Source organism: Oryx dammah, unplaced genomic scaffold (assembly GCF_014754425.2).
Source record: "Oryx dammah isolate SB20612 unplaced genomic scaffold, SCBI_Odam_1.1 HiC_scaffold_10, whole genome shotgun sequence".
Classification (NCBI taxonomy): Eukaryota; Metazoa; Chordata; class Mammalia; order Artiodactyla; family Bovidae; genus Oryx; species Oryx dammah.
In genome coordinates, this window is record NW_024070194.1 from 18,190,736 (window position 1) to 18,217,601 (window position 26,866).

A 26,866-nucleotide genomic window follows, 5' to 3' on the forward strand; every position below is an offset into this window, starting at 1 on the left:
CCACCAGACTCCTCTGTCCAGGGAATTTTCCAGGCAAGAATACTGGAGTGGGTTGCTGTACCCTCCTCCAGGGGAATCTTTCCAACCCAGGGATAGAATCCATGTCTTTTATGTCTTCCTATACTGGCAAGCAGGTTCTTTACCACTGAGACGCCTGGGAAGCTCACAATTGCTGAGAGGCCCTTGCTAAAGCCACTGGAACTACCTCAGATCTGGTTCAGGCTCACCCAAGATGTCCTCCAACACCTTGGTGACCCAGTAGGCACACACAGGGAGAAAGAAACAATCAGTGTGCAGACTAGAAGAGTCTAGCCCAGAGGTCCCCAAACTTTTGGCACCAGGGACCAGCTTGGTGGAATACAATTTTTCCATGGACAGGGGTGGTGAGGGGGGCAGATTTCAGGATGATGCAAGCGCATTACACTTATTGTACACTATTTCAAATCTAATGCTGCCCTCATCTGACAGGAGGTACCACCAGTCTGAGGCCCAGAGGTTGGGGACCCATGGTCAAGGCCACTCATAGTCTATGAACTTGGTTAGGAGGAGTGTTTGGAGCCGCTAAGGGGGAAGTCTTCTCTCTAGATCTGCAGAAATGAAGACCAGACACATAACTGTGGGAGCCAACAGCTCCTCCTCTGGACCCCAGCATCCAGCCTGCTGGCCTTCTCTCCACACCAGGTGCTGGTCCATAACCCCAAGTTTTTCTTTTAAGGAAGCTCAACGGTATAATGACTGCAACCAAGGCAGAAGGTTATAAGAATAAAGTTTCATTTCAAACATATTCCCCCATACCATCTAGATAGAGACAGTCTAGATAACATTAAAAAAAAAAAAATCTAATGCTAAAATATTGTGTTTTCATGCTCATTAAATACCTTTATCTTTTAGTTTTATAAGACTGTTCACACACTACATAAGTTATTAAATAATGGTTAAATACTCAAACAATGACATTTGTTAAAGTATAATCAGTCAATATAACAGCTTATTAGATTTTTAAAAAGGAATATTATATACAAATTCCTATAAAAGCTCAGTTTATCTTGAGGTATTTAGATGAAATGAAGATAGTAGAAATAAAATGGGATTTTGAAGAATCTTAATTAAATACAATGCAAAATCTGTTTACGTGAATAAAATCTTTAAACTTAAAATTGATTTTCCTGCTTCCGGTACCTCTCAGGGCCTGGAATATAAGAATACAAGACAGAGTATGTGGCCCCAAATGAGTAAGACACATAAAGAGCCCTCTGAAAGCCCAGAGAAGGGAGCTCAGGTTTCTCATCCTGGCCTGGCCACACTGTCCTCTCAGTGAGCTCAGGGCTGGAGCAGCCCAAGCTGGGCGGGAGCGGGTACGTCAGTGATTAAGTAGGTAGGCTCTGGCCTCTCCCCTGAGGCCGCTTCCTTTGGCAACAATAGAACATTTGTCCTGTTTCTACGGTGCCTGAGCTTCTTCTTGGGGACCCAGAGTCAATTGCACAATTTTCAGTCCATCATTGGATCCTCTTTCAGCTTTCTACCAGCAAGGTTTTCCATAGACCTGGTATCTGTTATAGTTCTAAGTAGCTCAAGGAAACCTTTTAGGAGTAAAGAGAGAGAGAGAAACACTCTAGCTTTCAGCAACACCCTCACAATGGACCCTGGCCTGGCCTGCCATCCCCAGTTCAGCAGGTTTGCCTCTGGGGCAGGCCAGGAAGCGTGTGGGCACATTAGTCTTTGTCCTCCAACAGGGCCATCCCTTTCCCAGTCAGCCACCTCTTAGCATCCTGCCTCAGTCACCCCTCCTGTAGCAAGAAACACAGCTCTCTCCAAGGCTCCACTTCAGTCCCTGGAGCTCCAGGAAGCCTTCCTGTTCTCGCTTCCCCTCTTGATAGCTGTCCTTCTCTAGCCTGACCTCACCCACACCCTGTGACCTTTGCTTACACATGGGATTTTTTCTTCTGAGTTATTTCATCCCCAATTATAGTAATAATAGCCTAGCTATCCTCAGAATCCGCAAACGAAACATTTATTTCTTAATCAGCCTTCTTTCTAAGGATGAAATAATAATAATAATAATAATAATAATTAGGAAATAAGAGAACAAGAAAGAAGGAAGTCTGCCTTCAAAAACCAAACTGACAACACCCTGGGGATCAACATTTCAGTCCTCCAAGCCCATCTGATAACTTAACATCAGGGAGATATATCTGGGGGGAACATAAATGACTCAGTCAAGTTCTAAAATATCTGCTGATAAAGAGGAGAAGGCTTCGTTTTAGATTTTAGGAAAGACTGAAAAGAAGGGGTTTTCAGATTAATCCTCAGACATCCTAAAAGCTCAAAGCATCCAAGTATCAGCTCCCCACAGAACTCGGTCAGTAAAGACCTGCTCGGGACACACACCGCCCACAGGCAGAGCCCAGCTGTTCCGCTGTGCTCTCTCCTGGGCAGAAGGGACTGGGAGAGTGAGGCGGGACCCCTGACAGCACAAAGCCCTTAGAAGTGCCCAGTCGATACTGAAAGTCAGGCTTGGCCATCTTGAGGGGAAAATGGAGATGAGGGGACTAACAGAAGTGGCAATAACACAGCTATCCCTGGAAAGCCAAATCAAAGGGTTCAGAAAGCAGCTCTTCCTACTTGGCCCACAGAGCCTGCCAAGGACAGGGAGACCAGGAGGGAGCCCTACCATCCAGCTCCTTCTCAATGGAGTCCATCCTGTGCGTGACTTCATCCTGAAGGGATTCCACGTGTGTCAGCAGGTTAAACTGCCACTGGTGCTGGGAGCTCAGCAAGCCCTCTCCACCTCTGTCCAGCAGTTTCCGGGCAGGGGCTTCCTCAGGTAGGACCTTTTTGGAGACATAGTCTCTCACCTGGGGATGCAAGAGCATCAAAGTTACCGAATGGAGACAGCTCCCAGCCTCTTTTTCCAACCAGTGAGTGTTTGTGCCCATTTGAGAATTTGCAGTTCGAGTAGTCCAAATCGCTACCTCCCCGCCCCCCTCCTCCTCTCTCAGGCACCGGGCAGAAGCGGGCCTGCCGTACCAAGAACAACCGCCTCAGGGCCGTGCAGACCTCTGGCTCGGAGGCTCCCCAGCTGCTTCCCAATGAATGGCCCAGTGCCTAAGGGCTGAAGCAGGCCTCAAAGAACCGTTTCCCAAAACCTAGGATCAGAGTAGAGCAGGGCAAGTGTGGATGAGTGTTAGTATGTGGGTGCTCGTATGCAGACAAACAGATTTGAAGTCCTAGTTCCACGTCTTGCTGAACGCAGGCACCTGGGTGAGCTACTTCACTTCTCTGGGCCTCTATTCCCTCATGGCAAAGAAGAAGTAGTAAAACCTAGTTTAAAAGTTCATGAGGATCAAATAGGATAATGTGAATAAAACACAGTGCTGGCTTGTGGTCAACCTGCCAGTCATGAAAGAGATTTTTAACTCTACCTGCCTTGTTTAGGCCCAGGACTTCTTGATTTTTTTCATCATGTTCCAGGTGCCTCTAGGCAATTTGCATAATTTGCAAGACCACAAACCTTTTCTGGGGTTTGTGACTGCAACCCTTCATTCACTGACTGGAAATGAAATAGGTTCCGGTTAACATCTATGGAGGAGTGACTGTGCAGAGCCACGTGCTGAGAGCTTTTCACAGATGTGCTGCACAGTAAACTGAGAGGTCACCATCACCAGCTTCACTTGGCAGGGGGCTAAGGAGACACCTCTGAGGAGGTGAAGGGACCTGCTCAGAGTCACACAGCAAGTGGCAGCGCCCAGACCTGAAACTGGGTCTGCCTCCAAAGACTGTCCTCACCAGCCTTCCCCAGCCCTGCTTAGACCCTGGCAAGGACACAGGCTGAACACTGAAGGGCTTCTAATCTAGGCTACTCCCCCTCGGCAAGAGTCAGCGATGGACTTAGGGTGGTGATATCAGCCCACACAGTGGAGTCTGTGACAGTAAGTATGACAAGGGTGGGGAAGCTCTCATCACCCAGACCCTCACTGACAACTGAGGATGGGAAGAATGAGACTAGGGAACACTGGCAAGAGAACACACAGGGCTCCAGAAGAGAACGACGTGAGTAACAAGAACCTGGGAGTATCTCTTGGGAAAACTGATGAAACCAGCAAACATTTGGACAAAATGGACTGTTCTTACGCCAGGGCTGCAAAGTTAAAAGTAAAGTTGTCATAGAATTGTACTGAAAAACTTACGCCTGACAAAACACTTGACTCGTTCTCTGCTCTTGCTAAGGATTAGCACCCAGATGCAATGATAAACTGCACTGAAGAAAAAAAACCTTCATTTTCCTAACTTGTTTTCATTTGTCAAGTTCAGGTCAATTACCCTTTTCTTCTGGCTGCCTCCAACCTCTCCACCCCCACCACCACTGACTCTGCCATTTTGCCGATAGTTCCTAGAACCAATGATAGATATCTGGGGTTTAAGGGCTCTTTTGACTTCGTACTCATTTTAAAAGACAAGAAAAGAATATGATAAACAGATTTATATGCAATTTTAAAATAAACACAACTGTATCATAAACATCTTCCACTGAACATTTAGCCCTGGGAGGAGACAATACAAGATCTCAAACAAAAACAAGCACAAGCGAGCCAGTACCTTTGGGGAACTGGGTTTGGGGTCACTGTCCCCTCTGCTCCTGTCTTGGTCTAGAGGCCAGCCCAAGCGTGGAGACAGGGAATCATCACCGTTCTCGTGGCGGGGGTTGACAGCGTCGTCGAGGGCAGAGCGCCGGGTCTCCACCACTAGCTTCTGTTCCACAGCTGGGTAGTAGGTGCGGGGCTTCTGGTAGCAGTGCTCGCTGGTGATATAGGACTCCTCCACAGAGGGGGGCAGGGGCAGGGGCTTCTCCATCACCCCGTTCAAAGTTCTATAGCTTGGGGCTTCCTCCCTGCTCTTGGCTTCAGTGACACGGATGTGTTTGGAATGAGACCGCCCCTCCGCCAGATGCTGCTTCCAAGGCTGGCACCACAGCTGCAGGTCAGGATGTCCCCGGCTTCTGTTGGGAGGGAAAATACCGAAAGGGCTCTAACCCTTCTAACCCTAACCCCTAGGACCACCGCAGGGGCTTCCTACACTAGGGGGAAGACCTCCCACCTGGGCCAAGTGGAGCAAGCCACCAAGAGGGACTGTAGATTCACAGCCTCCGAGGAGACCACTTCCAGGCAAGCTCTTGCTGTATCACTCACAGTGAGCAGGACTGGACTGGGAGTCAGAGGACCTGGCTGTGTTTCAGCTCAGCCTCTGATCACAGTGCAGCTGAGCCGAGTCACTCTGCCAGCCTCATTCCCATTTCCTCCTCTGCAAAACTGGCTAACCCTCTGTCTGCCAGCAACCACTGAGTTTAAGTGAATTAATCTGAACCGAAGTCCAGTATTTTGTTGGCAGTAAAGAGCTCTTCAAATGTGACTTACTAAAACTAAACTTAACTTAGGACTAAACAGTCATGATAACGCTGCCATGCCATGGCACTCAATTACACAAACCCAATGAATGCTTCCCTGGTGGCTCAGACAGTGAAGAATCTGCCTGCAATGAGGGAGACCTGGTTTTGAGTTCTAGGTCAGGAAGATCCCCTGGAAAAGGAAATGGCAACCCACTCCAGAATTCTTGCCTAGAGAATTCCATGGACAGAGGAGCCTGGTGGCTATAGTCCATGCAGTCACAAAGAACTGGGCACAACTGAGCAACTAACACTTTCAGTGATGACCCAGGAGGGGGCTGGTAACCGAAAGTCACCATGGCTCATTAATAACACAGTGTTTTGTTTTTAATATTGGTTGAGATTTATCTGTTGATCTGGCTGTGTTAGGTCTCAGCTGTGGCACTCGGGATCTCTGGTAGCGGCACACCAACACTTTAGTCATGGTGTGCAGGCTCAATAGCTGTGAAGTGTGGGCTTAGCTGCCCTGTGGCATGTGGGATCAGGGATCCAACCCAAATCCCCTGCATTGCAAAGTGGGTTCTTAACCACTGGACCACCAGAGAAGCCCCCTTAAAAAGAAAAAAATTATTTGGCTATGCCAGGTTTTAGTTGCACCATGCAGGACATTTAGTTGTGGCATGCGAACTCTTAGTCGTGGCATGTGGGACCCAGTTCCCTGACCAGGACTCAAACCCAGGCCCCCTGCACAGGGAACACGTGGTCCTAGCCACTGGACCACCAGGGGAAGTCCCGATAGCAAGGTTTCTAAACATTCTTCAAACATCTTCTGTTCTCCTCATTCCAAAGAGGATAATTTGTATTAAAGAAGGACTCTGCTCCCTTTCTGGCCAGCAGACACCTCTGAGAATCTCTGCCTACATGTATATGTGTACATAAAACTGTGTATGACTATAATCATTCACTGAGATTTGACACAAGAGATCTTTTAATTTACTGACTCAAAACCACTTGTATAGAAGGAAAAATAGAACAAAAAATACCAGACTGCACCATTCTAAGAGGAGGTGTTTTGTGAAATTATAGTATGTTTTGTGATAAAAAAATGTACTTCTTTTTTTTTTTTTTAAATGTACTTCTTAATGTGGGATGTATGTTTTTTGAAGTTTAAAAGCCACTACTCTAGATAAACTTCACCATTTAACATTTTGTTCACCACTCAGGACTTCCATTATAACCTTTGATCATTAAATGAAACGAAGGAGGAAAGGAAAAAAGGACAGAGGAAGAAAAACCGGGCTCCCCAAGTAAGGCAACAAGTGAGAAGACAGACAGGAGCTACTCATGTTTGGTTCACAGATGTGCAGAAACGTGGGGACCCTGCCGATTGTCACAATGACTACTAATTGTCACAAATGGACTGCTGGCACTCAGTTCATTGAATTCATGAATCCTAAATATCTTGTAATACTTGGTACAATTCCTCACATATAAAGAATTACGCCATGATATAACTATATACATTATCTTCACCAGCCTGAGCTGAGAATCACTGAAACCACATCAGCAGGAACTCACCAGCAACTCCCACACAGAGGTCCCTCCACAACCACCAACACACACACACACATCTTCCTGAAGCCTTCCGATAGAAATGGAATACATCATAACTACGACAGCATGGAATGAGCTTACAGAACCTAAAATTCTGCTCATGAGGGGCTATAACTATGCTTACTCAGCTCTCCCACTCCAGCAATCCCCAGTACCACTCCCATCCACTGAAGCAGGAGAGGAGACCACCAGCATCGAGGAAGCCTGGGTCCCTGGCCACCTCCAACAGGGTACTGCAGTCTGTACCAGGACCCCAGGACCCCAGACATGCCTCTGAAATCATAACTGCAACAGAGGAAATGGGAGTCATTGTTAACTACTGTAGTCTGAAATCTGTTCACATAGTATGAACCTGTTCTTGCATGAAAATCACAAAAATCTTTGCCTCCTCCCTCCTACTATTTTCACCCTCCCGGCTAAGATCTGAAGCCTCAGCTACTGATAACCCTGGCCTTTCTCAGTAAGCCCTGTCGATCATGAAGAAGGTATGCACATTCATGCCTGTTACTTTTTAAATGACAACAGATGCTCTGAAGTTACATCCAGTTTACTGTTTGCCTCTGAAAATGAATCCACTAGACTGCTTAGGAACAAAATTTCTGAGAATGAAGACTGCGAGCCTGTGACAGCAGAGACCATCCAGGTTTGCAGAGACAGGAACCACCTGCCCATCTCCCATGATCTCTTCCACCTATAATGACTAACAAGATCTCCTGATGCTCTCTCCTGAACTGCTTGGAGAAGTCAGGTTTTAATTCCACTACAAAGTCACTGCTACAAAGATGAAGGATCTCAACGGGAATTTGGAAGGAACAAGGTTCTGGCATATGGGACCCAGCTGGAGCACTTATATTTCCCTGAGCAGAAAGAAAAACATCTAATTGAACCCTCAAATGAAAAGAAACGCCGCAACATGTACAATCAGGATCTGAGGTTTCTGTGCACCTTCCATCTGTCTCAGTCAATTTCTGGCTTCTCATTAAGAAGAAATTCATCTGGCTTACATGGAGTCTTCTGATTTTATAAATGTAAGGGAACACCCAGTCTATAACGTCCTAAACAGGGGCCGTCACAGTAATGGCTAACTTCCCCCAGTAACTATCCTTTCCTTCTCTTACCCACCTCCACTCTCAGTCCTGGATCTGCACAAGGAACACAGCCACTTGGCTGGCCTCTTGCGTTTAGGTGTGTCCACGAAACCATCTGTTCCCTCTCCAGGGGGTTCGAGCAGAACTGAAGTACAGGTGAGACTTCTTGGATGAGACAGGTGAGATTAAACCCAATGGGATGTCAGAGCAATAAGACAGAAGGAACCCCAGTCCCCAAGTCCATAGATAGAATCATGGCAAAAGGCCACCTACCTGGCCTGGGCTCCTGCCTACCTCTGCTTTATGTGAGAAAGAAAATTCCATTTTGTTTTAGCCTTTATTTTTTTGGTCTTTCTTACAGCACTTGGCTTTTACCCAAATCAACACAGTCTCTTGCCAAATGTGCTCTGCTCAACCATTTCTTGCCACGCCAGTGCTGGAAGCCAAATCTCCGTGCACCAGAATGCAGGAGGAGGCAGACCCTCATTCTGTCATCTCCAGGCTCTGGCATTCCACTTCACCTAGCACAGGAGGGCTCCAGGACTAATGAGCACCAGGGAAACCTTGTCAGGGACTGGCCCATGGGCTCTAACGCATGTGTGGGACTAGAGTTTGCACTGTTGACGACTTCATTAAAATGGTGCTCTATAGGCAGGCTCATGGAGAACTTAAGGATTCCATCCCTGCCATACCCTGTGCTACCACCAGAGGAAAATTCACAGACCCACTGAGAAGAGGCAGTTAGAGATACGGACAAGGACCTGACGGGAGCTGGGACCTGAACTGTAGCCCTGGAAACCAAGGAGAGGGGCTGTCCCACTCAAGGCCCAACTGCCCTATTTGGTAAAGTGGGAGCAGATTATAAAAGCCAATAGACCCCAATATGAGTTACATTTCTTTCTCAGAGCTTACGTGAACTTGGGTCATCTGACATGTAGAATCTAACCACAGAAGGAAATTCACACTCAATTTCACTCCAAATTCTAGCCATTAAAAACCAGAAGTCCAGCTCAAAAGGGCATAAAACTTCTTCGTCTGAGCAAACTATCAAGAGATGTATTTACTGAGCAACCATTATGCTAGAGAGCAGGCCTACCAACAATGTCTATTCCAGCAGCTTTCAATTTTACTTTGTTTACCAATCAAGAATGTTTCGGATGGGAGTTCCCCAGTAGCCTAATGGTTAGAATTCTGGGCTTTCGCTGTTGGGGCCCAGGTTCAATCCCTGGTCAGGGAATAGAGATCCCACAGCTGCACAGCAAGACCAGAAAAAAAGAGAAAAGAATGTTTAGGATGAATGGATAAACAAAATATGGTATTACAAATATTGGAATATTATTTAGCCTTAAAAAGGAAGGAAATTCTGATGTAGGCTACAATACAGACAAGCCTTAAGGCTGTTATGCTAAGTGAAATAAGCCAGTCACAAAAGGACAAATACTGTTAAATCCCATTTATACGAGGTTCCCAGAGAAATTCAAATTCATAAAGACATAAAGTAGAGGGGTGATTGTCAGGGGCTGGAGGAGGGGAAGTGGAGAGCAGTTGCTTACTGGGTACAGAGTCTGCTTTGCGTGACAAAAAGAATTCTGGAGACTGGCTGCAACAGAGTGAATGTACTTAACATTGCTGAACTGTACACTTAAAAATGGTTAAGATGGCAAACTGCATATTATGTATATGTGTGTGCTCAGTTGTGCCCAATTCTTTGCAACCCCATTGACTATAGCCCATCAGGCTTCTTTGTCCATGGAATTTTCCAGGAAAGAATACTGAGGTGGGTTTCCATTTCCTTCTCCAGGGGATGTTCCCCACCCAGAGACTGAACCCACTTCTCTTGGATCTCCTGCACTGGCAGGCAGATTATTTACCACTTCACCACTGGAAAGCCCCCATATTATGTATATCTTACCACAATTTTTTAAAAAACAAAAAACTCAGAATGATACAACAAAACAAAAAACCAACTAAACTATAAATACACACTGCATATCTTGATTTAGTAGTGTTTGCAAGGGTATATACATGTGTCAAAACTCAACGAACAAATGTTCTGTGATGACCTAGAGAGATGGGGTGGGAGGGAGGTTCAAGAGGAAGGGGACATATGTATACTTATGCTGATTAACATTGTTATGTGCCAGAAACCAACCAAGAATTGCAAAGCAATTATCCTCTGATTAAAAACAAATTTTTAAAAGATGAATATTTAAAACAGGTGAGCTTAATTATATGTAAATTATACCTCAATAGAGTTACATTTTAAAAAAATGTTTATCAAGTCACTGAGAATTTTTAATACAGGTCTCAAACTCACTCTTCTCGTCACTGGTTTCGTGGCTCTCCAGTTTCTCACGTTCACCCTGCCCTCTGCCCACGCCAAACCAGACTCAGCCCCAGAGCGGCAGGTGCCACACTTACTGCAGGATGCTCATCTTGAGCTGCAGGCCGTGCAGAACCTCGATCACTCTCTGCACGTCGCCGAGAAGCTGGTGGGTGGCCACGATCTTCTTGGCGTTCTGGTGGGAATAGTTCTCTTCTAAAAATGCCAGGCCGTGCATATGTCCCCTGCTCAACCACTCCTTGTCATACCAGTATTTGAAGCCAGGCCTCTGACCTACAGCAGTGACAATGAGAGAGTTAATCCTTGGTCTGAAGGAAACCCAGACCGTTTCATCATCACGCAGTTATCACACAAACTACTGCTGTTTGCATATGTTCATTCATTCATCCAGTATACATTTACCTGGTACCTACTATATGCTGGGCTCTCTACAAGGTGCTAGGGATAAGGTAGTGAGAAAGGTTTATTAATGTCCTGATCTCTGCAACTGGCCAGAGGCAGAGTGGGAATTTCTCATTCCCTCTCCCACTTAAAACCTTCAATGACTTTCTACTGTGAACAAAAGAAAACCCAAGGCCCTAACTCTGGTCTAATGAGGCCTGCAGGACCTGGCTCCTCCCTCCCCTCCTTGCCTTACCCTTTCTGGAACACATCAAGCTCCTTCTGGTTTTAGGATCTCTGCTCCAGCACCCCACCCCCACATGTCTGGACTGCTATTCCCCAAAACCTTTGCAGAACTGGCTCCCCACTGCCTCCTCAGACAGGCCCTTAGTTACCTCCCAAAGTAAGACAGCCTCTTTGGTGCCTCCCAGTCATTTCCTATCCGAGGACTTTTGTCCCATCAAAGCATTCATCCCTAGCTAATATGTTTTTGTTTATATGACTTATTTTGACATCTGTTTCTGGCCCCAACCCCACTAAGAGCCAGAATAGGAACTGTTTTGTTCATGCCAGTGTCCAGCAAAAGCCATCTTGAATGAATTTATCACCTGGAAAGGCGCCCCAAGCCCCCTCCAACTGTCACCTACCACCTAACTGAACGAACACCCTACTCCCTTCTCTGGATGTCCGTTTCCCACCTGTTAACAATGACAGATGAACTGAACAGCCTCAGTGGTCCTGTTCACTACAGGGATCCTTGGACTGAAAACACAACCACATGTGGCTTGGCAATGTTTCCTATTGCAAAAGCCTAGGGAACAGCTTCCAATCAGACTGCTGTTCACCTCTCAATAGCTATTAAAAACCCTAAAATAATCAATCCTTATCAAGGTCCTTGGACTCTTTCTGGCTTTACTAAGACACATGGTGGGGATCCACCTCCACTCTGTTAAGTAACCTTTAAAGAATAGCTCTGTTAGGTTAAACTTCTGGCCCAAGACACTGCAGAATCAAACACAGACAGTATATGTGACAGTCACTGAGTGCTCAATTTGAGGAATCTACTCCGTCTTGGCAATTTAGTTATAAAAGCCCAGAAAGTGCCTAGGGATTGATGAAGATGGTGTATATGATTTCTTAAAAGGAAAAAGTGGAGGAAAGAGTGAGAGACAAAGTAGACAGAAGAGATTTTCTTAAACAATGCCCCAAAGGAGCCCTGGGGCCTACGTGTGGAGCCTCAGAGCGGCTGTCAGAGGTGGCCTGAGCAGCAGGATTCAGAGCAGCATTACCGGTTTGACAAGACAAAGGTCAGAGACACCAGTTCTCATCTTCTATCTGTCACTAACCGAGTGATCTTATGCCAGTCATGCCCTTTCTGGACCTGATGCTTGCCTGTTAAATGTCAAGGGTAAACTAAGTGGTCTCTGAGATCCTACCCATCAGTTATATTCTATGACTCATGGACTACTCTTCCGGCCATGTTCTTTCCTTGGGGTAAAGGGAAAAATAGAGGCAGATTGCTCTCTGTCTATAGACTAATCTAGCACAAGAAGACACAGTGTCATAATAGACCTTATCAGGCCCCAGGGGGCCCTACTTGCTGGAAAATGACTGTGGTAGCCCTTCCTATATAACCAGCAAAATCAAGAGAGTTAGTCCCACAAGTTAGTTCTAATTCCAATTTGCTTCATGGGATTAAGAAAGTCATCTGTATCCCTGGGCATCACTTTCTTCCTCATAAGCAAAAATATAGGACTAGGAGCTCCTACCAGGGCCATCTCATTGTTACTAAAAGGAGTAACAGAAGCAGAGGCTCTCAAGCATTGTCTAGCTGCAAGGGGATCATGGGATTGGACCCAAGGGGAGAGACCTCACATCGACAATGTCCCCATCCCACTGACAGCAAGACAAGAACCACACAGATTTATAATCCATTCCTGAGATTTTTGGAAAGGGGCACTCGAGAGCCACAGGCCAGCCCTGCGGTCATGAACAATGAAACGAACCAATCCTAAGGAAAGAACTCACTCCTCTGGGTGACAGACAGGCTCTTTGCAAACACCTTTCCCGTCCACCTCAAGGGCACATCTCCCTTCTAGGTGGCAAGGATGCAGTGGAAGGCAGATGCCACCAGAGGGAGCAGAGGAGGGTTGGCAACCCTCCAATAGCCCTGAGCAGTCAAGGTCAGGGCCCACATCCTCATGAACTCTCAAGAAAAGGAAAAGGTGTTCATTCTGGCAGCACATATGTTAAAACCGGAACAACAGAGAAAAGATCAGTATGGCCCAGCACACTCAGGGACGACATGCAAGCCTGTACAGCATCCCACAGTTCACACGGAGTGTCGGTTGCACCAGATGAGAAAGTTATGGAGATCTGTGCGTGCACTTTATAAACAATCACTGTACCAGACACTTACAAATTTGTTAACAGGGTTGAGCTCAGGTTATATGATTTTTTAACCACACACACACACACATACACAAAGATTCTAGTTCAAGGCCAGGTCTTCCGCTAAGTGAACCTCTCCACGCACTCTTACTGACAAGTTCAGGACAGCTGGCCACCAGGTGGCTAGCAACAAGAGCGAGGAGGCCGAGTCTAGCCAACACTCAAGAAATGAGTCTTAAGACCCCAGACCTTCAGGCTGCTGCACCGCCCGCTGTGCTAAGGAAAAGGCTACATACTGTTAAGATCCCTGACTCCAGAAATCGCTACCTGGAGGGTCTCGGCAAACATAACAGGTGTATTTCTCAGGCACATTTTCTTCCAGTAATCCCATGCAGACCCCATGCTGCCAGCACTGGCACTCTTCACACTGTTAGAATTAAAGAAGCAATAAAAAAATTAAACTCAGAAGGAATCCTCCATCCAAAAATAAGACCCACCTGTGGGGGTAGGGGCACTGGGAGGTGGGAGGGAGGGAGGGCACTCCCCACGGACTCACAAGGGAGCTGAGCTGCAGCCACTTGCAGAGCTGCACTGGCCAATACACGTAGCCACCCTGTGCTTTTAACGTTTAGATTAATGAACGAAGTTAAAAATTCAGTTCCTTTTCCCACCAGCCACATATTAAGTGCTCAATAGTTGTATGAGGTTAGAGGCTACTGTACTGGACGGCACAGATAAAGAGAATTTAGATTACACAGTACTTGAACTCAGAAAAATGACTACTTTCCCTCCCATATCTAGAGGGATACTTTTCTGATCACTTTATAAAGACAGAGGAAAAATTGTTTAAGCCCTCAGAGGAAGGTTAGAAAGACAAAAATCTGAGTTTGAATTCTGGCTCAGACATTCATTAGCTGTGTGAGTTTGCAGATCAGGTCACTTCTCCACCCTGGGCTTCAGTTTCCCCATTTGTAAAACAGGATACTATTCCTACTGACCATGTGGGGCTGTCAGTGAGGCATCAATGGGTCATGTGTCATACTGTGGAGCCCAGCACACAGCTTTAATGTATAAAGAGCCTATTCCTACTACAAAAGGGCACGCTAATTCACTGTGATGCCTCCTGAAGTAACCATGTGCTATGCATGTGCTAAGTTGCTTCAGTCATGTCCGACTGTGCCTGCCAGGCTCCTCTGTCTATGGAATTCTCCAGGCAAGAATTCTGGAGTGGGTTGTCATGCACCCTCTCCAGGGGATCTTCCCAACGCAGAAACAAACCTGGGTCTCCTGTATTACAGGCACATTCTTTACCACTGAGCCAGCAGTGAAGCCCAACCATGTGCTAGCACTCTGCGCTTCTCTCTAAACCTCACCAAAGGTCACACAGCTGAGAAGAGGCAACAGTGGATTGACACAAGCCCAGCTAACTGCACAACTAGTTCTGTTAACCCAGGGGTCCCCAACCTCTGGAATCAAATGCTGATTATCTGAGGTGGGGCTGATGTAATACTAATGGAAATAAAGTGCACAGTAAATGTAATGCACTTGAATCATCATAAAACCATTCCCCACCCCAGGTCCAGGGAAAAACTGTCTTCCACAAAACCTGTCCTTGGTGCCAAAAAGGTTGGGGACCGCTCTTTTAACCCCTAGGCTCTACTGCCTTCCCTGGGGAAGGAGGAAAGGGAGAAGGGGCAGGAGGCAGAGAGCAAAAAGAAAGGAGCAGAGGGTGAGGGCAGCACTGGGAGAGCGGTAGCTGGCCTGAGGAGAGGACGCCAGAGAGCTCAGGTCCAGGGGAGGAATGGAGTGGAAAGGGACGCCCAGGGAGATGCCAGGATACTCCCAGCAGTTCCAGAGCAGGCCCTAGGCCGCTGGACAGCTCTGGAAAGGGGATAGTGCGCTTCTGACATGGTTTGAGGGTGGACCACCGGCCTGGCCACAAGGGAAAAAAGCTGAAGCTCACAGTCTACAGCCACCTGGAATCAGATAGGCCTCAGCATCAAAGGGCTTCTATGGGCTGATCACATCAGAATCAAAAGGGGCAGAGCTGAAAGAGAGACTTCAGATGTCATCTAGATTCTTCCATTTCCAACAAGCAAACTAAGGCTCAGAGGGAAAGAAAAGGGTGTGAGACAACAAAGGCAGCTGGTAGCAGAAAACAGACGAATAATTAAGAACGAAAGTCTCTCTCACCAGTGACTTCGTGTTTTAAGAACTAGGAGACACCAAAATTGAATCAAATACAGATAAGCTGAAATTTTAAAAATAATTTTCTCATGTGGGTCGGGCTAATATACATTGTTCATTCTTTAAAAGTTTAAATTGGGGACTTGGTCTGGCAGTCCCGTGGTTAAGACTCTGCACATCCAGTGCAGGGGGCACAAGGTTTGATCCCTGGTCAGGGAACTAAGACCCCACATGCCATGCAGTGCCACCACAAAATTAAAATAATTAAAAAGCTTTTTAAAACTTGTAGAGCGAGGGTTAGTGGGGAGCACCTAGGTTTGAGGCTTGCAAGATCGTGTCCCAGACCAGGGACCGAACCCAGGGCCCTAACCTCAGTCACTGAGAGCACCGAGTCCTAACCACTGGCCCACCAGGGCATTCCCAAACAGTTTAAGTTTAGAAACAAACAGAAACAGTAACAGAAAAGATAAACTATCTAAGAATAAATCTAAGACTAAGAATAAAAGCATGCAAGATCTAAATAAAGAAAATTTTTGATTATTTGAAGGACACAGAGACTTAAGTCAATGAATAAGCTGCACTTTATTCCTTAATAGCAAGAGTTATTATCAAAAGGATGGCAGTTTTCCTTGGATTAATATATAAAAATAATGTAGTGCCAATAAAACAATAAACTAATATCTTTGGAACTATACAGAAGCTGATTCTAATAGCCAGGAAATTTATTAAAAAAACAAAAGGGGATACTAGCCCTACCAGATATGTTAAACATATTAAAAAAGGTATAATAACTAAAATAGAATTGTACAAGCAAATATAGAGAGCAATCAATGGAAAAGAAGACAGAATCCAGAATAAGAAACAAACTACATACAGAAATACAGTAAATAAAGGTAGCTCTGTAATCTGGGGCATGGTGTTGGAACAACTGGGTAGCGAGAGCCCTCATCCTATATCAGGATAAATTCCAGGCAGATCAAATATTTACATGGTTTTTAAAAAATAAATGAAACTTCAAAACTACCAGAAGAAACCAGGAGAAATTCATTTATTGAGTTTTCTGTAGACTTTTATGAACTTCCAATGAATCAACTCCTATTCAAATCTCAAAAGCTATTAAAGAAAAGTTTGATATATTTGACCTCATAAAAACAAAGCATCTATAAGACAAGTCAAAAGACAGATGACCAAACAGATACAGATACTTGTAACCATTCTCACAGCTGATACAAAAACATATCGACAAAAGGCCTATACAAACCAGCAGGAAAATGACCAACCATCCAACAAGTAAATGGATAAAGAACATGAACAGACAGCTCAAAGGAAAAAGACAAATAAGTAAAAAGATGTTCAAATTAACCATTAAAAAGATGTTCAAATTAACAATTTTCTCAGAAAATTGTATTAATATAAATTAATGTGAAGTCAAATCAGCCTAATAAGCATACACATTAGTATTTCTAGATTTTGAGATTATATGTAAATATCAACTAATTCTTCATACCTTTATGTATTCCCTGAAATTTTTAAACATTTACTGCTTTCATCATAGAAGTGTTTGTTAGTCTCATGAAAAGCTGTTTATAGATAATAATTTTCATTTATATATGCATTTGTATGTGTGCATTTAAAAATAACAGTGGTTATTTCTGGGTGAAGATAATCTGGGTCATCCTTGTTTTCTTCTTTGTAGCTCATGGAAAACACAGAAAAATCACAATCATAATTTTTTTAAGTTTTTTAAAATAAATTACAAAATAGCTATACTAGAAGATCGTTTTTACCTGAAGAGCAAGGATAAAAAAAGTTTGATAATACTCTGTAGTAACAAGGGCACTGGTAAGGCTGTTCTTGGTACACCAGTGAGTGAAAAGTCACTCAGTCGTGTCCAACTCTTTGCGATCCTGTGGACTACACAGTCCATGGAATGCTCCAGGCCAGAATACTGGATTGGGCAACTGTTCTCTTTTCCAGGGCATCTTTCCAACCCAGGGATAGAACCCAGGTCTCCCACATTGCAGGCAGATTCTTTACCAGATGAGCTACCAGGGAAACCCAGGAATGCTGAAGTGGGTAGACTATCCCTTCTCCAGCGGATCTTCTTGACCCAGGAATCAAACTGGGGTCTCCTGCATTGCAGGGGGATTCTTTACCAGCTGAGCTACCAGGGAAGCCCCTGGTACACCAGGGAGGATTTCTATAGTGTTGTTATAACAAATAATATATAACAGTATTTCTCAAAATAACAAAGGCACACAAACTTTTGCCCAGAAACTCTACTTTAAAACTCAGTTTCACTCTTATTCTGGTGTTCTTGTTTCTGCTCAAACTGAGTCTTTTGTCTTGTACTGAAGATTGGGTTAGGTGGGCTCAAGGGGGAATAAAGGTGAGTTTCTGACAATTTTTTGAGGTCTTGTGAGATAAACAAGTCCAGAAAAAAAAAAATAAAAAACCTCAGTCTCACAGGTATACTTACATAAAATCATTCATTATACTGCTATTAAGACTAGGAACAATCTAAATGTCAATCAATAAGGGAAAGGTTAAATAAATAAATGATTCATTGTGCAGCTATAAAAAGGACTGGGGAAGCTTTTTGAGATTTGAAAATGGAAAGGTCTTCAACTTATATATTATTAAATGAAAAAAAGATATTGAAAATACTATGTATTAAAATAACGTGTGTTTAAATTTTTAAAAAGATGGTTGCACAGCAAAGTAAATGATCTAGTCAATGCCAGTTCACTTAATGCCGCGTAAATTTAAAAATGGTTAGTCTGGTAAATTAGCAATGTGGATAAACCAAGAGTCTGTCATACAGAGTCAGAAAGAGAAAAACAAATATCATATATGTGGTGTTGGAGAAGACTTTTGATAGTCCCTTGGACTGCAAGGAGATCCAACCAGTCCATCCTAAAGGAGATCAGTCCTGAGTGTTCATTGGAAGGACTGATGTTGAAGCTGAAACTCCAATACTTTGGCCACCTGATGCGAAGAGCTGACTCATTAGAAAAGACCCTGATGCTGGGAAAGATTGAAGGTGGGAGGAGAAGAGGACAACGGAGGATGAGACAGTTGGATGTCATCACCAACTCAATGGACATGAGTTTGGATAAACTCCAGGAGTTGGTGATGGACAGGGAGGCCTGGCGTGCTGCAACCCATGGGGTCGCAAAAAGTTGGACACTACTGAGCGACTGAACTGAACTGAATGTATGCATATGGAATCTAGAAAAATGGTACTGATGAGCCTATTTGCAAGGCAGGAACACAGACGCAGATGTAGAGAACAAACCTGTGGACACAGGGAGGAGAGGGTGGGATGAACTGAGAGATATATTGCCATATCTACAATACCATGTGTAAAACAGATAGCTAGTGGGAAGTAGCTATGTAGCACAGGAGCTCAGCTCAGTGCTGTGATGACCTAGAAGGGTGGGAAGAGGGTAGATGGGATGGAGGCTCAAGAGGGAGGGGATGTATGTAAACATATAGCTGATTGATGTCGTTGTACAACAGAAACTAATACAACATTGTAAAGCAATTATATTCCAATTAAAAAAAATTTAAAAGACAGTAAACTTTATGTTATGTATGCATCCATGCTAAATTGCTTCAGTCATGTCCAACTCTTTTTGACCCTAATGACCATAGCTCGCCAGGTTCCTCTGTCCATGGGATTCCCCAGGCAAGAATACTGGAGTGGGTTGCCATGTCCTCCTCCAGGGGATCTTCCCAACCCAGGGATCGAACCCACATCTCTCAGGTATCCTGCATTGGTATGCAGGTTCTTTATCACTAGCGCCACCTTACAAAAAGGGAAAATATGGAGAGAATATATGTATTACTGCTTATTTTGCCACTGAATGTTTCTGGAGTTACGCACAAGAACATGGCGAAGATTGTCTCCAGGGAAAGCGAACAAGTTTTTTATATGGGCTTCTTATTAAAGATGCTATACAATTTTCACTGGGGTTTGGCACCTAATGTTATATATTTGTTGCTCTAGGGCAAAGGTCAACAGACTATAGCCCACAGGCCAAATTCAGCTTAAGTCCTATTTTGGTAAATTAAGTATTATACAAACATAACCATACTCCTTCATTTTTTGGTACTACTTCTGGCTGCTTGGGGCAGAGCTGCGCAGTTGTGACAGAAACCAAATGACCAAAGCCTAAAATACTTATTATCTGGTCCTTTAAGAAAAAGTTTGCCAAACCTGCCCTAGAGCAATTAAAATAATTCAAATATTAAATGAGTTTCTTGATGTTCATTTTTTATGTGGTACCCAGATTTCTCAAACATTCATGATTATTAAATAGGATTTTAACCTTCCAGTGATTTAAATTTGCACTGGTAAATAAAATCAAATAATAATATACATGAACAATACTGATACCAAATAATGAAATGAACAAAGAAAACTATTTCGCTAAAGTAATCTTCTACAAAACAAATTCTAAATGTATTCCATGACTGTGCAAATTATCAATGTAAGTTAAAATTTTAAGGGAAAAAATGACTTGAACTTTCCTAGACAATGAATGTATTTAAAACTAGATGAATACATTTTAAAGGTTTAAACTGTACTTGTTTCTGCTGCTGCTGTTGCTGTTTGGTCACTAAGTTGTGTCTGACTCTTTGCTACCCCATGGACTGCAGCTCGCCAGGCTCCCCGTCCATGGGATTTTTCAGACAAGAATATTGGAGTGGGTTGCCATTTCCTTCTCCAGGGCATCTTTCCAACCCATATCCCCAGTGATTGAACTCATATCCCCTGCTTGGCAGGCAGATTCTTTACCACTGAGCCAGCTGGGAAGTCCCATTTATTCATATTAGCTTCCTTTAAATTTATGCCTTTTGCTGAAATTACTGTAGAAAAGATACCCTGCTCATGATGACAGATTAAGTCAGGAACTGTCCCTTTATAACACAAAGCCAGCTGGCAGCAAGTGAACACCAATTATTCTACAGCAAAACCCACGGTGTTCTGAAGTGAGCTCGTCACCACCACAATGCCAAAAAGCAAGCCACAGTGCTGAGCTGAGCTAGGGGGAAGCTGAGCTGGAAGTGGAGCCTAGGAAGCACAAAATGGACTCAGCCATGTAAAAGCTGATGTGGCCTCAATTTTCCAAACTTAGTTTCATAGCACAAAAGTGGTACTTCAAGCTCTATCCCCCAAACACCCCATGATCCTTGCCACTTACAGAAAACTCAATGGAGAAAGTACCATGGTGGATCAGAACTGCATCTCCTATACCGATGTGCCGGAAGAGCCTTGCCAGGAGAGGCCTTCATTACTCAATCACTAATGATTTCTGCAGACATATGAGGACCAAATCAGGCTTCCAACGCCCAGAACTGAGCACATGCCCAGAGAGACAGGATAAAAACTAACAATCCTCAACATATTTTTAAAACCAAATTAAAAAAAAAAAATCTGCTTAAAAAAGCGGGGGGATGTTTCATGTTATATAAGTTTTTGAATTATATTGCACTGAGCTTCAGAGATTCTACACACAGGTGTGTTTTATAAAATGGGACTATTTCAAAAGAAAAGATAAAGCAAAAAACTGCACACTCCAAGCTTAATGTTAAGACAACATATGCTAAGAGCCCATAACAGTGCACATAATTCGGTACTGTTAGGCTAACCAAGTACTATGCTGTCCTTAAAACAAAGCTTTTCTGCCTGTCTCTGATTAATTAAAGTGACTACATAGCATGCTATTTAGGAAAAGTTGCCCACGCAATGGCCATGTTCATTAGGCTTATCTCACAAAAAGAAGAAAACAACGGAGACACTGAAATGCTCCAAGTCAGCAACCAGCACACCACCCTGAATGCATATTAGACCTCACCGAAAGAGGCCATTTCTGAACTTCAAAGTAAAAATTATTCATTCTGAGCTTTCAAAACTACTGCTTTTACCTGTTATACATTTTGGGGTTCTGTGAAAGAGTCTGCATGGGCAAGGGGTTCTGATGCTGAAAAAGTCTGAGAACAACTGACCTAACGCATGGTGGTGGTTTAGTTGCCAAGTTATGTCCAACTTCTTGTGACCCGTGGACTGTAGCCCACCAGGCTCCTCTGTCCATGGGATATTCCAGGCAAGAATACTGGAGTGGGTTGCCATTTCCTTCTCCAGGGGATCTTCCTGACCCAGGGACCAAACCTGGGCCTCTTGTATTACAGCAGAGTCTTTACTGACTGAGCCACCAGGGAAGCCTGACCTAATGCACACTAAAGATCATAAATAGCAGGAGCTACTGGAGACCATTCACGTACCTTCAATTCCCAGAGGCTGCCATGAAGGTTATTCAGAGAAAAAAACTCCTAACATAGTTCTAACCAATGTACACGTGACTTATGTAAAAAACTCAGGATCCCTGAACACCCAGGGTATTTATGACAGTCCAGGGAGTCAACCAGGCAACAGTCACCTCCAGCACGACTGTGATTAAGAGCAAGAGAAGGGCAGAGGCAGGCAGGTGCTAGCCAGTGACAGTCTCCCAGAGCAGGCAAGGGACTCCCCCCCATTCACCCCCGCCAGGAGACACAGCCCAGAAATGGAGATGACAACTACAGATGCCAGGGAAATAAAGAGTAAGAAACAGACAAGCTCTAAAACTGGCCACCATTTCATTAGGGTTAAAGAAAATCTACCCTAGAGAGAAGATATGGGTCCATAGGAAGATCAAACTGCGTCTCCAGAGTGTTGGGTCCCTACTGTTTAATTCCTCACTGTGTGACCACAGGCAAGGCCCTTCCCATTGGTGAGTCCAGCTGGCCTAAGCAGAGCATGAGAGATTTACACTCAATGATCCCTCAAGTCCTCTCTTATTCTATTAATAGGTTATTTACCGGCCTGAGATGCAGAGAAAGCTGAACAAGTAAGCAACGCTCAACCTAGTGCTGAAAGTACCACCTATCTGGGGCTTCTGACCTGACTTGTGATTCTTGCTGGCCTCCAATAGTAGTCCTTCAAAATTCCCACCAAGGACCAGTTTGTGTTTCTCTGGACCTGTGGCTTCTGGAAGCTCCACCTACCTGAATCATGAAGTCATTTTCCTCCTGAATCTCACAGATGCAGCGGACCACTTCAAAGTCATAACGGTCATCCCCATCAAGTTCCTCGTCTGGATTAGTGGTCACATCGATGTCTTGGCCATACTCCTCATCACTCCAAAGAAAGCTCTCGGAAGAGGACTCACTCAGATTATCCTCTTCTACGAGGAAAGGGAAAACAACAGTCACAAAATAAAAAAATAATCAACCCTAGATCACCAAGACCTGTAACAAATGACCTTATAGACCCTCTCCTCCGTGAGCTTTCACAGAGCTGGGAAATATGAACTCCAATTAGTTCCTTGGGCCTGTCATCTACTAACAGCCCAAACAATATCTGCTGCATGGCAGTAAACTGAGCTCCCTTTCCTCATTTTCCTGACACTGAAGCCCAAGGTTAAGTAGCTGCTCAAGGTCACAGAGCTCAATGGCAGAGAAATTGCAACTCCCCGTGAACCCTACAGATTACCATCCCTAATGACACCAACATATTCCTCAACCTCACCCCAGCTACCCAGGACCTGGTTTACAGCAAAGTCTGTATCCACAGTCACCTTCAAAACTCTGTAAACCTTGGAGAATGAGGAAGGGGAAGATTCCAAGGATAGTCAGAACTAGAATATCTAGTCTGGGGTGCCTGATTAGTGATAATTACAGCTAACATTTACTGATCACTTATTCTGTACCAGACACTGTTGTAAGTACTTTAAATATATTTATTAACTGTTTTTAAACTCATGATCATCCTATGAGTTGCTGATGATGGGGAAGCTTCAAGGTTGACTTGGATTTCCCCAAGCAACCAGGTTAGATGCAGAGGCCACCAACAAGAAACGAAGGAACAGGGAGGTAGGTGTGCAAGGGAAAGAAGGATAATGAAATTGGTTATAGACACACTGGCTGAGGGGTACCTATGAGACATTATACTAAGACCAAAATTGGAGAGAAGGGAAATTCAGGAAAGTTATAGCTAATGGCCTATTTTATTTGATGTCTGTTTTTCTTTTCAGCTGCTAACTCTTTTGCAACACCATGGACTGTAGCCTACTAGGTTCCTCTGTCCATGGGATTTTCCAGGCAAGAATACTGAAGTGAGTTGCCATTTTCTTCTCCATTTATTTGATGTACTTTTTATTTAAAAGATCTAACAATTACTTGCAGAAGGCCTAAGAGTAGACTACAATATCAACATAAATCCAGCATTCTCAGACTATGCTGCTGCTGCTGCTAAGTCACTTCAGTCGTGTCCGACTCTGTGTGACCCCACAGATGGAGCCCACCAGGCTCCCCCATCCCTGGGATTCTCCAGGCAAGAACACTGGAGTAGGTTGCCATTTCCTTCTCCAGTGCAGGAAAGTGAAAAGTGAAAGTGAAGTCGCTCAGTTGTGTCCGACTCTTCACGACCCCACAGACTACAGCCTACCAGGCTCCTCCATCCATGGGATTTTCCAGGCAAGAGTACTGGAGTGGGGTACCATTGCCTTCTCCGTCTCAGACTATAGTGTTGTACAAATGGTCAAGCCAGCAGAGAGCCTCCTTACCAGATACTTTCACTTTCCCTTTGTGGTTTCCAGACTCTGCGCCTTGGATCTGTGGGCTCATATGGACACCAGGCTTGTGTGAGGAACCACACTTGGTAACAGCAAATGTCTTAGGTGGAGAAGGTTCCTGGGAAGTGTCACTGACCTCCTCACTGCAAGGGCATTCTGGAAGAACAAGATCAAGAAGAAATTAGCACCCCTAGACATCACCAGGGCATTCCAGAATCAATACCATCCAACCAACAGCTCTGCTGGTCAAACAGCTCAAATACTCAGGAGGAATTCAGCTACAAACGAGTACAGGTTAATACTTATAGTTACCTCTAAGAACCTCAAAACCAAAGCCTTCCTCCTCACCACCACCCTTCTCCCTCCTTTTCTGAGAAGATTGTTTCTCTAAGCCAGAAGATGGTTTGAGAATAAAACGTGGCATTCCTTTAGCTCCCAAGACTGGAGCACTGATTTTCTTAAAAATCGGTATTTTTGTTGGAGCTAGGCACATACTTTTAAAGAGATATATCCTTTCTTAAAAGGGTTCAGAAATGTACATTTAAGAGTTGTGTGTGCACACAATTAGAGAACGAACTTACAGTTGCTGGGGGAAGGAGTGGGGGAAGCGTTAGAGAGTTTGGGATGGACATGTACACACTGCTATATTTAAAATGGGTAACCAAAGTCCTAGTGTGTAGCACAGGGAACTCTGTTCATGTTATGTGGCGGCCTGGATGAGAAGGGAGTACAGGGGAGAACAGATACATGTATATGGCTTAGTCCCTTCACTGTTCACCTGAAACTATCACAACATTGTTAATTGGCTATACACCAATACAAAATTAAAAGTTTACAAATAAACACAATAAAAACTAAAAAAAAGTTGTGTATGCAAACAAATACAGTTATTCACCTGCATATCCTCTCCTACAATGATGCTTTCACTGTGATGGGCAATGCTGGCCAACACAGGACGAGGGAGGGCTTTCTATACGCCAGTGCGGCCTTGAGGCACCCAGGGTAAGTGGGCTCTTCCGCTGTCACTGCCCGTGCTAGGCCGATCCCACAAGCTCCATTATAGGCTTGCTGACCCTGCCTCTCCTCAGAAGAAGCAACCCCTCTTACCTGTAAGGAAACCCAAGTGAAATGCCCCGGGGAAAACTTACCAGGTTTGGTTTTCTTTTTCTTTTTCTTTTTCTTCTTTGGTTTCACCCTCACAAACTCTTTGAATTTCTTCTCTTTATTCTTCTCCTTGTCTTTTGCAGCTAGAATTAAATAGAAGCGTGTAAGTGTTGGAATTCTAACATTCTGTTTTTAATGCCAGGATATTTATGCTTAAGTAACTAAGAACTAAAATGGGCAGAAGAACACAGTTCCCAATTGGGTACTGCCTGGGAGGTCATCTTGCATCTCCCTCACCACTCTGCTGCAGCCCCTTCTCTAAAGCCCCTTCTGAGTCTTTAGACTAGAGGCTGGCAAACTCTAGCCCACTGCTTGTTATTGGAAATAAGTTTTATTGAAATACACTATGCTTATTTGTTAAATGTTGACCGCAGCTGCTGCCATGCTTCAGTGACAGATGTGAGGAGTAAAAATAGAGAACTTCTGGGCCTCAAAGCTGAAAATACTTATTGTCTGGTCTTTTACAGAAAAAGTTTGCCAACCTTACTTAGATCACTATTCCTGAACACTGGCTACACTTTGCAATCACCAAGGAAGATTTCAGAAAGTGAATGCCCGGGTCCTACACAAAAAGATTCTGATTTAACTGGTTTGAATCCTGAACGTCAGGATTTTGTTTGCTTGATGATGATGATGATTCTTTTTTTTTTTTTAAATAATTGAAGTACAATTCACACCATATAAAAATATCCATTTAAAAAGGAACAATTCACACCTTCCAAAAGCCACAACTCTTTTCACAGCAAAGCTTCTGAAGTTATCAACACTTCCTGCCAAACTTCTCAATTCAGTTTTCCTAATTCCCACCTAAAAAGCTTCCCCCTACCACTCAACAGAAGCTGCAGTTTTCAAGTTATTAATAGCTTCACCATTGCAAAACTCCAGTTGTTTCTTCTTTCTCATCAAACATATCTGTAGCATTTCAAATAACTGCTCATGCTTTACTTTTTCAATGTTAAGACATGTTTAAATATACACATATCCTCTGACCCAGCCACCCCACTCCTAAGAGAAAGGATAACTTATGTCCACACTGAGACTTGTACATGAATGCCCACAGCTTTAGTTGTAATCTCCCAAGCTGAAAACTGCCCAAATGTCCATTACCAGGTGAATGGACAAATAATTTGTGGTGTGTTTATACAATGAAATATTTTCAACAATAAAAGTATAAATATGTTGCATATAAATAATATGCAACAACAAAAGTAAATACTTATAAGTGAAATAAGTATATTGAGTAAAAGGAGTCACATAAAATCTAGTGCATACTGCATAATTCTATGTATATAAAATTCTAGAAATTGAAATACTAATCTATAAAATAGAAAGCAGAATAGTGACTACCTGGGGATGAGAGAGTGGGGAGGAACGGAAAAGAGGAATTAAAAGAGGGCACAAGGAAATTTTAAGAGATAATCGACAGGTTTACCATCTTACTGTGGTAATGTCCAGGTACATATTTAAATTATACAATATAAATATATGCAGTCCACTGAACAACAACAAGTAAGCTTTAATAAAGCTGTAGGGAAGGTGGGGGAGGCTTGGGGGGTGGTGGCTGAGAAGGAACAATACAACAGCATGTAGTACACAATACTGGCAACCACTTCTACCCTAGTTCCAAAACATTCCCATCAACCCAGAGTAAAACCACTTCCCATTAAGCAGATTTTCCCCAAACCCTCAATCCTTG

At 43.9% G+C, this 26,866-nt stretch overlaps 1 protein-coding gene across 5 annotated transcripts in view; it reads right to left on the reverse strand.

The window, feature by feature from the left end:
- PHF20 (PHD finger protein 20) overlaps positions 1–26,866 on the reverse strand; it is a 136,043-nt gene that overhangs the window by 4,322 nt on the left and 104,855 nt on the right. For all 5 annotated transcript variants that reach the window (XM_040247416.1, XM_040247417.1, XM_040247413.1 and 2 more), the window contains 7 exons: positions 25,155–25,253; positions 23,998–24,162; positions 22,439–22,617; positions 13,526–13,625; positions 10,504–10,699; positions 4,597–4,996; positions 2,672–2,855 (listed from right to left, as the gene is read on the reverse strand). In XM_040247416.1, the coding sequence (XP_040103350.1) occupies positions 2,672–2,855; positions 4,597–4,996; positions 10,504–10,699; positions 13,526–13,625; positions 22,439–22,617; positions 23,998–24,162; positions 25,155–25,253 (1,323 nt within the window). The remainder of the gene's footprint in view (positions 1–2,671; positions 2,856–4,596; positions 4,997–10,503; positions 10,700–13,525; positions 13,626–22,438; positions 22,618–23,997; positions 24,163–25,154; positions 25,254–26,866) is intronic.